Genomic DNA, 13,785 nt, shown 5'->3' with positions numbered 1-13,785 from the left:
ATAGCTCCGCCCACATGCGTGACGTCATTCGTGTTAGTGGACACACGCGGAGATAGGGGACGACATTCCACGTCAAATCAAACACCGAAATCCGTCATCCCCTTCGATTTTTCTGAAAATTTGTAGGCAGACTGGGCATGGTTCAAAACTGAGTTACGTATAATATTTTCGAAATTTGATAACGTATCGCCGAGATATAGGTCATCGAATATAGCCAAAAATGCCAGACATCATTTTTTTTAAATGCTTATAACTCTGGTTCCTTTTCTGGTATCAAAATGATATTAACAGGGTCTTGTAGGCAATTGATAAGGCTTTGATTTTAATTATAAAATTAAATTGAAGTGACCTTGAAATGCATTTGACCTTGAATTAAAACAGAAAAATTTGAATAGCAAAAAACACGCCATCTTCGATTTGAGTAATTTTTACATATTATGTCCGTCACAATGTTCCTAACCATCTGTGAAAAAATTGGAGTGGGCCATTCATAACTTTCGCGGCAAACGCCGTTTTCATGCATCAACATCATGCAACCGCGCGTGACCTTGAAAGACAGAGTCAAGACATGCTTGCTTTTGTACACTTTCTGGAATGAATGATTGCTGATTAGTGATATCCCAAACTCTGCGAGAATGGAAATGCATAGTCATCGTAGTCAAGCATTCACGTTCCATTGTAATAGTGTCTCAGGCAAACGGTATTTTGCGGTGAATTTTGAGCCGTGTGGAAATGCATCATGACATAAATTCAACGAAAACATTATCACGCAACGATATCTTCACGTCTTTTGATCTTCACTATACGAAAGAACATACATTTTTGAGTATGTATGGGAATTTCTAGTTAATCCGATAATAAATATGGCAGTTAGAGTCCTGCTAAGAGTAACATGTCGCCGGCTGAGGCGGGATCGGCCGACGCGGGAAACGCAGCAGTCACAATTTTGTGTTTACACGTTCATATTTCAATTGTTTACCAACCTATTTTCAGAATTCTTTCACCATAAGATTGCCTGTACATTTCTTAAGTCTTCTAACATAATTTGACGCGAATCGAACGTAATCAGCGGTAAGGAGCGCGATGTAAAGACGGAACCGTTCCGTTCCGTCCCGGCACAGTCTACAATTCAGGCGGCGCGTAGCGGTCGGCGCCGGCTGCCGAGTCGCCGCGTCGCCGCGGCGACAGGATGTTCACTTATCACCGCTATTACTAGAACAGTTGTGAACCGATTTTCTTATTGCTTGCACGATGAGATGTGCAATTCAATTCTGGACAGGTAGCCATAAGTAATTTCGCATCAATATTATGAAATATTGGCGAAAAACAGGAGGGGTGGGGCGAAATTCACTCTTCCCCCTCCACTGCGCGTGCTAACATACGTTTGCATATGTGCCATTTTCTTCAAAACTTATGAATGGCCCACTCTAATTTTTTCACAGGCTGTTAAGAATATGGTAGGCAATAAAATATATGAAAATGAGCCAAATCGAAGGTGGCGTGTTTTTTGCTATTTCAATTTTTGTGCTTAAGAACAGAGTTAAGCAAATATCAAGGTCATATATTTAAGTCGATGCAATTATAAACAAATGCTTAAGAAATTACCTAAACAGGAAGGTTTATTTCATTCAAATCAAACAAGTACAACCAAAGTTATGGTCGTTCAAAAATATAAAGATGCAACATTTTGTAAAAATTTGATGCCCTATATTTAGAAGACCTGTGGTCAGAATGTGCAAAAAACATCAATGTAATGTCCGGGGGGACACAGGAACTCGCTCACAAATTTAAATGAAATCGCTAACCAATGATGTCGGCCTGCAAAACCCAATGGAAGCGGCTAGCAGCGTGCAATAAAACAGGGCGCTGCTTTCTAAATGTCTGTCGTGCGCCATTAATGAATATATTCTTTGTAGAGTGGCAACTCAGTATCTTTTTTAAACTATTGTACTAGTATTTAATAATTTCATAATTTTATAATTGTGCTTACGCTTTATGTTGATATTAGTGATAAATCCTTAGATAAAGCAAATCGATGTGATATTTAATAGAAAAATAGCAAACTAACGCACCATTCATTCGAAAGCTGGGATACCTACTAAAAAGAACAACTAAAATTCCTGAGGAACCAAAGGATCAAACAGACCTATCAAATAGATGCCTGCTATTCCGTCGTGAAAACGGCCATTATGGATCAGGCGGCTGTTCACGCTAACTTCGAAATGCACTTTTACGTTTGGGAATATGAAGGAAACAGAGGTATACTGTGCTAGCACCGTCCGCGCTCATCCTAAAAAAAAACTGCACTCAGTTCTTTGTCATGTTCTCAGGTGGGGATCACTTGGCCGAGGCAACCGCCAGCGCCTGCCAGCGTGTGTGCTGTGGGCCATCCGGGACGCATCCCCCAGCCCGTCCGGCCACTATGTCGGCTTCCGGGAGGTCGTCCTGTAAGGCAGTTAGATGGTGCGCCGCTGCTGGTGCCGCTGCCACTCGAGGCGCATGTCCTCCGCCTCCTCGGGAGTAGGCTGCGCCGCCCCCCGGTGGACGAAGCGGCTGAGCCGGCGTGGGTCGCCCTCGGCCAGCGGCCGCTGTCCCAGCACCGGCCCGACGCGCCGCCGCTCCGGCATGTCGCTGAGCAGTCCGGCGACGTATGGGTGCGACTTGGCCGCTACCACACGCCGGGGCAGAGTATATAGAACACCGGGTACAGTCAGAGTTTGGGATATGGTAGCAGTCAAATGTCGACAGAAATGGCGAACAAGTTACAAATAGAGGTAGGTTTATTCCACTGTTATACTTCCTCTTGAAAACTGTTGGCACACATGACGTCATAGAGTAAAAAGTCCCCATCTAAGGTCATTAAGACGAATTTTCGACATTATTAAATAACAAAATTATACTGAGTTACCTTTTTTTCTTATATTGTTCCAACAATCATTTTTTATTATCTCTATTGGCCAATTATTTGTTGATTACGTCATCTGGGGCCGCGAGTCGGCAAATGCAGTCGGTCGGAAAAAAACACGTGTTTTCGGCGGGCGAGGTAAACAAATTACAGTATAGGTAGCTTTGGGTGATATGCTATTTCTATTATTGAAATCGCGTCTCCTGCCGTCAGTACTTTTTCGTCGCAGTGATTTTCACTTTTAGAATTTTCTTCAATAATTGTGGTATTCAGTTCTGCCTCTGATTTGCAATGGCAATTATTATTTGAAGTGAAGAAGGCCTTGTTATGGCCCTGCACAACCTCGCTGAAAAGTGAAACTGAAATGGCTGGAATAACAGTATTGCAACTGGTTTCAAATTATTCTTCAAATTTCCTCGAAGTCAGGCTTAGACCTATGAATAACATCAGATTTGCAAGCATGTTTAAACTGCTCCGTTAATCTCCAGAAAATCAGTCTCTCTTCTGATGCTTACAATGCCTGCGGCTGCAACATTATATTGCTAAGAATGGCAGTCCAGCAAGATGTATGTGCAGGCAGAGGCACTTAGCCAATGCACAATGCAGTGCAGATTAATTGTGGTGTGAATTTTGTGTGGATCAGTGCACAATGCGTGCCATGATTTGGTAAATGCCATGCCGAATGGCTGTGCTGTGATATGAGCTGACACTGTTGAGTGTTGATGCAATGCTATCTAAGAAATTTTCAGAAGGCAAGTGAGACATCATTGAATATTAGTGTAGTTTCCATTTAAGTGCAGAGTTCCCAAACTTGCAGCCTTTTTTCGTGTGATTGTGCACATTTCCAGCCTATGTGCGTGCTAGTGCGGAATACTTAGTTGCTAGATTGGCTGGCACAGCTTGTCAAGTGCCAACTCTATGGTAAATGTGAAGATGAAGTCCAGTGAAGATTTTGAACATCTAACCTGACCTAACCTTACCTTCTAACTCAAAGCTTTCAACCTACCAATATCAATATACTACCTATGAACCCACCAGCCTAAAACCTACAACCTAACTCCTACAACCTACCAAACTCAACTCTACAATCTGGACTTCATCTACTCATATATCAACTCTATTGCCTGATAATCTTTTCTTGTTTCACACAATCTTATGGTCTGATATGTCTTTCTGAAGCAATAGTCAAAGAATGTGATAAGTTAAGTAATTTTGCACAAATGGAGATAAATAAATTTATGTATATGAGTGTTTTTGAGCTAAGTTGTGTTTCAGTGGTGATACATGGAATGCTGTCATCATCACATTGCATTGCCACCATGATGAAAGGCATTAGGAGCATTAGGAGACAGAAGTAATGACTATTGAGATGAGACCAAAGAAACAAAAAACATCCATTTGTGTTTTTACCAATGCATTACCTTAGGCCTTTATGGAAAAGTGATCAAAAGTTGTTGAGTGAAGGGGAATATGGAGAAGAGCATTTATTGTTTGTTTTTGGGAAGAAGAAAATCAATTAAACTTATGAAAAAGAAGTGATCATGCATTGTATTATGAGCCCAAATCAAACAGGATTCTCTCATGACCATACTAAATGCACAACCCTTAGCTGTTTGTGCACAGTGGAACCCGCTTAACCCTCGCCGGACTTATTGGTTTTCTACATACGCGCCGGCCGGGGGCCGGGGTGGGGGGGGGGGGGGTACGACCCTATCTCGCCGTTTCGCCCCTAATGGAGCTAGAACGTCGCAGAAAAGACGAGCGTGTGTGTCGTCACGAGATGCAGCGTTTTGTACCCGATTTTAAGGTCTCAGGTCAACCGGTGACCTCTGAGGTCAGGTTAAGTGGCCCAAGGTACGGGTTCGGTTTTGGCGAATAACTTCACAAAAAATGATTGCAGGGCCGCGATTTTGACAGCATCGTATTCGCCCTGCTCAGGCGCGTCGAATGGTATTCTTTTTATTTGGGTGAGGCCAACTTTGGGTGTTGACCTCGGGTCACGGTGAGGTCAGAGGTCCCAAGGGCACGAACTTGGTCGAAGGAGGTCATGTCACATATCATTCGATTTGGCAGGTCTTCCCGAGTCTATTGGTGGCTTTCCCGACTCGCTAGCTCAATTTGATCAGAACTTATTGTCGAAAAACTTATGACACAAGTGACGTCATCAATGACGTCATGCAAGCTCTTGGTGCAAAAATGAAGCATCGAACCTTGTAAAGAGTGCATGAAATAATCACGGTTGCGTGTGTTACAGCTAGTCTGAGATCGTTCTGGGCTCCAAAATAGCTGTTTATAAGTTTCCCCCATTGGCTTATAATGGTGACTTCATATGACCGGCCTGACCTCATGTGACCTTGAATAAAAAAGCGAGATATACACGTTGTGAGACTTCTGGAGGATACTAGGTCCTGCAAGTTTCATCTCCTTGTGAAATCTGCTCTGACACTGAGGGCGTTGCGAACTTGCGGTATCTGAGGACCGTGCAGAGGTTCACTTATGACGTCAAAGGTCAGTGACCTGACCTGACCTGAAAAAGCTGCTGGTATTGCAAGATCCGGCTTGAATCAAAGGTCAGGTTCATCACTACTCGGTATGTTCCGAGCATTCGAAAAAGCAACCATCAAGATGTAATTGAATGATACCGTTTAGGATTGCACCTTCCCGCCTATCGCCAAATTTCAGCGTTTTATGTATGTACCATCGCCAAATTGGATGCGGGTATCGATAGAAGAAAGATCAGGCTGTCGTATGGTACACTCGGTTTATACGTATCTCGACTAATAAGTTAATAAATCGACTTTTAGTTTTGCCTTCGAAATCGGTATCTCCCATAGGTAAAGCACTAGTGAAGGGAAAATAAAAAAACCTTCACGCTCTGCTTACGTCACCAGAGCGTGAAGCTACCAATGCCATTGACTGGGGGCCGCGCCGGGGCTTCATTTGCCCTCTGGCGCGGCTGTACACCATCTCCAGCCTGTGAATGCGAGATGCTTGATTTGTAACTTTTGTTTTGTTGTTTGTCACGTTCGCTCACTGTCACAACAGCAGTCTAGAATAGCCATTGTTTTGATACACACTAAGTTACACGAGTGAGAAAGCAGTGGACAAGTCGCGTCGTGTAAGATGAGCGGCAACCTGTGAACGTTGCCGGACGGCGCCAGTGAAAATGAGCCGCCCTTTTCCGCATAGAAACAATGTAATATGGATGTTTAATGACGTGCTCGACATGAGTGCACAAAACCTATGTTCTTGTGAATAAAATATCAATTTGAAGTTATTTGCTTTAATTACGAAGTCACCAAATAATTGCACGCGATAGAATATATGCTTGCTAAAGCTGCTTGCTAAAGCGTTCCGATAGGCTCCAGTGTTAAATTCGGCGCGGCAGTGTTAGGTGGACGGCCAGCTTTAATGACGCATCTCATTCCCGCGTTTTTCATTGTGTTCTGAAGCTATAGTCGACGATAGGAGGGGAGACTGCGATATAATCGCCGTCGAAATCGATGCCGCGAGACGGGAGTAAGGGTTTCAAATTGATCGGGTCGCCCGTCTCGCAGTAAGAGCGGACCTAGTCAGCCGATTCAGACCACCCGAATTCAGTAGAGCCCAGAATGTTTTTTTTTTCGGCGATATACACAAAACCCTTGCACCGACATCGTGCACACCTAGCAAACAACAAGAAGCCGGTCGAGACGCCTCATTTGATACAACCAACTCTGCCCTGCGACATGCAAGTGAGCCGCAAACCGCGAACATCAATAAGATGGGTTTGCTTTAAGCCCGTCATCCCCATCCCATCCCAGGCAGGCTATAGTTATTGCAAGACATATCTACACCACACAGGAGCATTGAACGGCGCATTTACTGAACGTCTAAGCATGAAGGTTTAGCTTTGCAGTTGAGAGGTTCGTAGTTGCGCTGTTGGCATGCTCCAAGCTGGCAAGTGGCAACACATGGAAGGACGCTGCCTCACACTTCTAAGCCCCCGTTTTCACCAACAAGCGCTGGGCTGGTGGAAGAAGTTTAGGGACAAGTAGCGTCACGCATAAGCCCCAATCAGCATGGTCCTCCTGCGTCTCAACCGTCGCCAAGATCGTCATGAAGAAAGCACCTGGGAAGTCTGACCATTCTGCGGGGAATCTGAAGTCTTATTCATAATGATCACTCGGATAATGTTGTCCATTGATAAGGGAGGAACGCCCTTGGACTGAAGGCGCTTGACTATTGGTGCGGCCAAAATAACGAAAATCAGCAAGCCCAGAGCCCTCACATTTGCACGAAACGGAGAATCTGGCCGGTAGAAGAGTGGAAACGGAGCAGGTATGTAGAAGCGGGTCTAGTTCGGCGACGAGTCTCCATTTCAATGGTTTCACCACACGGACCCCCAAAACGAGCATGGGCTGAAAACGCGGCCCAAGTTCCGACAGACTTCTGCGAAAAATTCTCGCCGCAATGGTATGTCGAACGATCACGATGTCCTAGCAGGGCCTGAGCTGAACCAGCTGGACGTACTCTACCAAAAGACGAAGTCGATCCCGACTACTACCTAGAAAACATACTGAAAAAGCGTGCATTTGGCATTAAAAGACCACTACCCCGTGCTGCAACGGCGCATGGTGTCCCGCAGGTCGGACAACATTTTCATGCTGGACGGTACTCCATCTCATCGATCTTCCGGAACTAGGCGGTGCCAGGACCATCTGTCCGATATCTGGGGGAAGGACACTTGGCTAGGGAACAGTCCTGGCCTAAATCCAATAGAATTATTTTGGAGGATAGTGCAGCAGGAGCTGGACATATACAAACTTTCCGGCGACCTCGGACAGCTCGGAAGGGCGCTCAAGTCCCAGGCGCCCCTTTTTCACATGGAGGACGTCCTTTAAGCTTTATAGGCACCCTCTTTCCCATGTAAGCGCCCATTTGGTCATCAAAGGATGGGTATCATAAGTGCCCTTCAGTCCTCGTATTCATCTAGAATCTGCTGGATCGCACGTTTTATCAGTTTTTTTGGTGGCCTCACTCCTGTGCTGCAGCTCAGCATACACATTCATACAGAATGTGTAGTCCCTGTCAGATTGCTATTTCCTGCTCCTATCTAGCTTCTCCAAGATAGCATGGTCTATGTCTGTTTTGCGCTTGCTTCGTGTGCCCGACGCGGTGCGCGGTGTACATTGTGTATCCGATGTATCTTGTGGACCAGGAGCCGAGTTAGAGGGGGGGGGGGTCAGACCCTCCCCCTCGGCCAGGCGCGGAAGTCGCGGAGCACCGGCCCGGCGCGGGTCAATACAAAATATATTTGTAATGATAGGAATTGATTCAGTGTGGCATTTTATTCAACTAGTAGTAGTAGTAGTAGTAGTTTATTGACACAGTCTTAGGTACTAGATGGATAAAACCCAGAAGCTTCTCGAAATGTTGTCGAAAATCTTCATCGCTTGGTTTGTTTCTTTGGTCTCCTACATTCTCGGACATTGTGGGTTTGACAATTTTTTTTTTTGCCCCACCAACTTCTCTGGAAAAACACCACCCATGCCCAGAGCGGCGGCCCATTACCGCCCTGATCCTGACCTCCCGCCGGGTCCACTCCACGCGCACTGTGGCGACCAGCCCCTCATACAGCTGAGTCCCCCAGAATCGGCTCGGGTGTCTCCTCGGGTGACTGGGAAACAAACTCGACCGATTTGTCGGACGAGAGTCCCGGCCTGCCTTATTCAGCTTTCCAGCGACCACACACGCACGTGCCTGGAGGGCACCGTCACCTCTGTGCAGGGTGGCACACCGCTCGCGGACCTTTTTATTTACCGTGGCGATGTTGATTTTGTTTGTTTTGTTGGGTTAGGCCCTTTCGGTCCAATTAGACCATTTCAGAGCCGGGAGGATGATAGGATATAGGGGGAGACATTGGTCTGGGCAGGCACCCTAGTGAGTCGCCGGGGCTGAGCCCGTCCAGAGGACAGGCCACCCAGCCCCAAGGCACTCACTGCACCCGGCTACGGGGTGCGCTCCCTCGGGAGCAGCGGTGCCGCTCCAAGGGAGCAGCCCGCATGAGATAAAGTTGCCTGTCCAGCCCGGAGGGGGTTGCGGCGTGGAGGAGAAGGATTTCAGTATCCTGAGGATAGAAGCACGGAACGGTGTCGTGGCGATGTTGACGCGACTACTCGCAAGGCAACACACATGTGTTCGGAGAGCTGAGCCAGTTGCGCCTTTATCGTGTCCCGGGTTCTTTGCGTGTCCCCAGTAAAAGGAGCCCAAAATACTTCTAGGGACAGTCCCTAGTAGTTTTCGATGATTTCAAAACTTCTAGGGAAAATGTCCCTAGTGTCCCTACTAGGGACACCACTAGGGACTCCCTAGTGGTGGTGACGCCCATGAGTATACAGCCAGTGCTGCGACTTGCCGAAGCAGGTGATCCTTTCGGCATTGGGTTTGTTTGTTTGTTTGTTTTGTTGGGTTTGGCCCTTTCGGTCTGACAAGAGCATTTCAGATTTGGAAGAATGATCGGAATTAGGGGGAGACATTGGTCTGGGCAGGCACCCTAGAGAGTCGCCGGGGCTGAGCCCGTCCGAATGGACAGGCTGGCCAGCCCCCCCCCCCCAAGCACTCTGCACCCGGCTACGGGGTGCGCTCCCTCGGAAGCAGCGGTGCCACTCCAATGGAGCAGCCCGCATGAGGTAAAGGTACCTGTCCAGCCCGGAATGGAGGCTGCGGCGTGGAGGAGAAGGATTTCAGTATCCTGAGGATAGAAACGACGGAACGGGGGTACATTGGGTCCAGGGCCCTGGTCTATATAGGGCCTTTTGGCCCTGGCTGTCGTGAGGGCCGTGTCCAGCGGCGATAACCTCAGTAGTAGCCGGTCCCACCGCCAGAGGACAGGAGCGGCGCCGGCTGCTCCAGGTAAGCGCGGCGCGGCGGTGGCAGCTGGTGAGGCGAGACGTGCCCTGGGGCGGTGTGAGACGCCGCCGGCCGCACAGGAGCCGGCGGCGGCCTCCGTGAGCCGTCACTGCCGGCGGCGCGGCGGCCGGGCCAGCACGGGCCGCGCACCAGCCGAGTGAGAGCGAGGGACTGGACCGCGCAGCTGGGAGGCTGGGCCCCACAGGTAGGTGCTAGTGCTGGTTCTGATAGAAGCTAGGGATATCCCTCACAGGTAGGAGGCATAACGGTCGAACCGACTACTCGTAATAAGGGCCCTATTTAAAGGCACGCTGACGCTGCCAACGTATCTCGCGAGCTGACATACTTGTGGTAGTGTTGGAGCAATGGGCTTGTTGATGTCTCCATGGAAACCCAAATTGCCACGTGTGCTGGCAGCGGCTGGCAGCGTGCCGTTGAAACACCGCCCAGGGGACATGCCCGTCCATGACGGGTGAGGGACGGATTGGCCGATCGCTGTTACGGATTGAAAACATTTCTGACTTTGAGGTTGAAGTGTCTTTGTAATATTCTATTTATTTATCATTACATTTTATACTGCTAAATGAAGCGTAAAAATATTTCGAAATGTCCTGTTCCGTGTAAATGTCGCCATTTACGTTTTAACCCTCGCCGGCCGAGGGGGGGGGGGGCGGGTGCCGCCCCCCCCCCATAGGGTTTTTTCGCGATAGCTCCGAACACGCTGGCGATAGAGAGCTGAAACTTGGCATACCTGACCTTTGATCCAAGCCGGATCTTTTGACACCAACCGCATTTTTGGGTCAGGTCAGGTCACTGACCTATGACGTCATAAGTGAACCTCTGCACGGTCTTCAGATGTCGCAACTTCGCAACGCCCTCACTGCCAGAGGAGATGTCACAGGGAAATGAATCTTGCAGGATCTAGTATCCATTATGAGTCCCACAACTTGTATATCTCGTATTTTTCCTAAAGGTCATATGAGGTCAGGTCATTTTCGTGACCTCACCATTATAAGTCAATGGGGAAAAATTCAAACTGCTATTCTGGCGCCGGGAACGATCTCCAACTATCTCAAGCACACAGAATCGTGATTTGATGCACTCCTTGCAAGGTTAGATGCGTCACTTTTGCAATGTTGACCTTGCGTGACGTCATTTATGACGTCATCAAGGTCAAATTACTTTTTCGTCAATAACTCTTGATCAAATTGAGCTAGCGAGTCGGGAAAGGCACCAATGGACTCAGGAAGGCCTGCCAAATCGAATGATATGCGACATGACCTCTTTCGACCAACTTCGTGACCTGGGGGTGCTGACCTGACCTTGACCTGAGGTCAACACCCCAAGTTGACCTGACCCGGACAAAAAGTATATCATTCGACGCGCCTGAGCGAGGCGAACACGATGCTGCCAAAATCGGCGCTCTGCGGCCGTTTTTTGCGAAGTTATTCACCAAAAACTGAACCGTACCCTGGGGCACTTGACCTGACCTCAGAGGTCACCGGTTGACCTAGGACCTTAAAATCGGGTACCAATCTCTGCGTCTCGTAACGGCGCACACGCTCGTTTTTTCCGCGACGCGCTAGCTCCACCAGGGGCGAAACGGCGAGGGGGGGGGGGTCGTACCCGCCCCCCCCCCCCTCGGCCGGCGCGTATGTAGAAATTAGAAAACCAATAGGTCCGGCGAGGGTTAAGGCGACGTTTCGTATGTGCCAATGCTTACATGCAGCTTTAATGTTAATTGTCACTCTGCGTGTTTGTGCTTTGCAGTGTTTCCGCCCTCAACATTCGGTGTTCGTTGCGGGCCACCCAGCCGTTCGCGCCTGCCGTTCTTCCGTTGGTGCCCCGCGGCCATGGACGACTCTGGCTTCGAGGAGGACCAGGTTCAGCTGTTGGCTGAGCTGAGCGCCCAGGCGCTGCTGCACCAGCCGGCACCCGCAGGTGAGGCCAGCGGAGGGGGGCTTCACAGTTCACACACTGCCTGCCGGCCCGCGGAGTGACGTCACACACTGCCTGCCGGCCCGCGGAGTGACGTCACACACTGCCTGCCGGCCCGCGGAGTGACGTCACACACTGCCTGCCGGCCCGCGGAGTGACGTCACATACTGCCTGCCGGCCCGCGGAGTGACGTCATGTTGCCTGCCGGCCCGCGGGATCAGGTCGCACTGCATGCGTACGACGACACCAGGTCACGTCTCGCTGTTTTGCTAAGATGCCGCTCCATCCAGTCTGACAAAGCTAAGAAAGAATTAGTGTAAAGTGCAACAGTTCTTGATAGACGTGTCTGTGTAGATAACTCCCAATACGCCCGGGATAACTTCTCAAATTTTAGCACGGACAGGCTATATCCAATGTCCGGTGCACGTGATAAGCGCTCCGAGGCGTTTTAGCTCCGTTCGTTCTGAGGTTTGTCAGACTATATATGCGCTTTATTGACCGCTCTGTTCTGAGGTGGCCGCCGTCCCGGAGTTCGCCCGGGGCGGTGACTATGAGGCCTGTGCAGTGTGCGGTGTGTGTCTGTGTGGCCGCTGACCGGTGCCCGCCCCTGCCGCCAGCCGGCGACCAGCTGCAGCTGCTGCTGGAGCGACTGCTGGAGGCGCCCGTGCCGGCCGCCTCGGCCGCCTACCTGTACGGCTACACGCTCTGCATAGGCGAGACGCTGCGCTACCTGGCCGAGCGCGAGGGCCTGGCCGGCGACCACCCGGTGGTGTGCGGCGTGCGCGACCACATGCTGGCAGAGTACGGCCGCATGGTGCGCCACCTCTCCCAGACGGAGGTCAAGCCCGGCCCGGCCGGCGGGCTCGCGCCGCCGCCGCCGCCGCCGCCGCCGGCTCCCAGTGGTGACGCGCGGCACCGAGTGACGGCCGCCGGAGCCGGCCCCCCGCCGAACTCGGATGACGGAGCGGTGACCTCTGGTGACGCGCCTGTGAACTCTGGTGACGAGCCTGTGACCTCGGGTGACGTTGGACGGCTGGACTGCGGTGACGCGGCGGTGGACTGCGGCGGCGCTGGCGGTCCCGAGGCGCCTCTGTGGGACGGCCCGCCGGCACCGGTGCCCCAGCAGCTCAGGGACCTGTGATTCTGTGATACGGTGCGCTCGCTGTGTGTGTAGTGTCGTGTGGGCACGCAGCCGCCGCTCTGTGCCGGTAGCACGGCGCCCCCCGTCTCCGTGTGCTGACCACTGCTCCGTGTGCTGCTGGCCACCGCCGGCCAGAATCAGCCCGGATGCCGGTGCTGGTGCCGGTAACAGCGCTGCTCGTGACATTAAACACTGCCGTTTTATATTAGACGTGCACGTCAAGCGAAAAGGTGAACAAATATATATTGGAGGTGCATTGAATAATAGATGTTTCCTGTTCCTGTCGTAAACCGCGAATACGGATGACTCGTGTTTCCTGTTATAGATAACATGTGTTACAGATAACGAATTAATGGGTGCACATAAATAATTAGTTATGCATGTATGTAGGTACATGTAAGTTATAAAAATACATGTATCCAACGTTCTTCGCTGCGGATCACAAATCTTACCTTAAAGGTAGTGTGCCACCTTCCAACGATTTCCCATTTTATTTTTCCTAGGATAAGAAGCTTCTGTTTTTACCGAATATCGCAAAAAAAAAAATCAAAAACGGGTCTGGAATAGTGCCTTTTTCGCCTAAAAGTTTATCGGTTTTTCGATATGTATAACAACTGTAGTGGGCTGACCTGCAAACAGGCGTCGGCAACAATCGCGAATGCGGCGCACATGTGACAATAAGCAAAGGTCATTATGGAGTTACGACGTACGGGAATGAGTTATCAGCTGTCTAATCGTAGACAACACAATGTCGAACTTAATCTGTAAGCCTGTATTGGTATTGTTTCTTTAATTTGGCTGTCGAACATTAATTTTTGGTTTAAAATATGATTTTATGTAAAATAATTGATATGAAACAGCCGTCTCTTAAGTTTGACCCCATTTCACCACACGCAAGTGGCAGAAATGA

The 13,785-nt window shown here is 49.5% G+C and overlaps 1 protein-coding gene across 1 annotated transcript; it reads left to right on the top strand.

The window, feature by feature from the left end:
- Positions 1 to 9,787: 9,787 nt before the first annotated feature.
- Positions 9,788 to 13,136, top strand: LOC122370109. The gene is made up of 3 exons (XM_043345377.1): positions 9,788 to 10,001; positions 11,567 to 11,737; positions 12,352 to 13,136. The coding sequence occupies exons 2-3, from the start codon at positions 11,650 to 11,652 to the stop codon at positions 12,873 to 12,875; spliced, it is 612 nt and encodes a 203-aa protein (XP_043201312.1). The 5' UTR covers positions 9,788 to 10,001; positions 11,567 to 11,649; the 3' UTR covers positions 12,876 to 13,136.
- The last annotated feature ends 649 nt before the right edge of the window (positions 13,137 to 13,785 follow it).

This window comes from Amphibalanus amphitrite, unplaced genomic scaffold (assembly GCF_019059575.1).
Source record: "Amphibalanus amphitrite isolate SeventyFive unplaced genomic scaffold, NRLGWU_Aamphi_draft 001099F_arrow, whole genome shotgun sequence".
NCBI lineage: Eukaryota > Metazoa > Arthropoda > Thecostraca > Balanomorpha > Balanidae > Amphibalanus > Amphibalanus amphitrite.
Note: the sequence above shows the minus strand (reverse complement) of the source record. Positions and strands in the feature narration are given on the sequence as shown.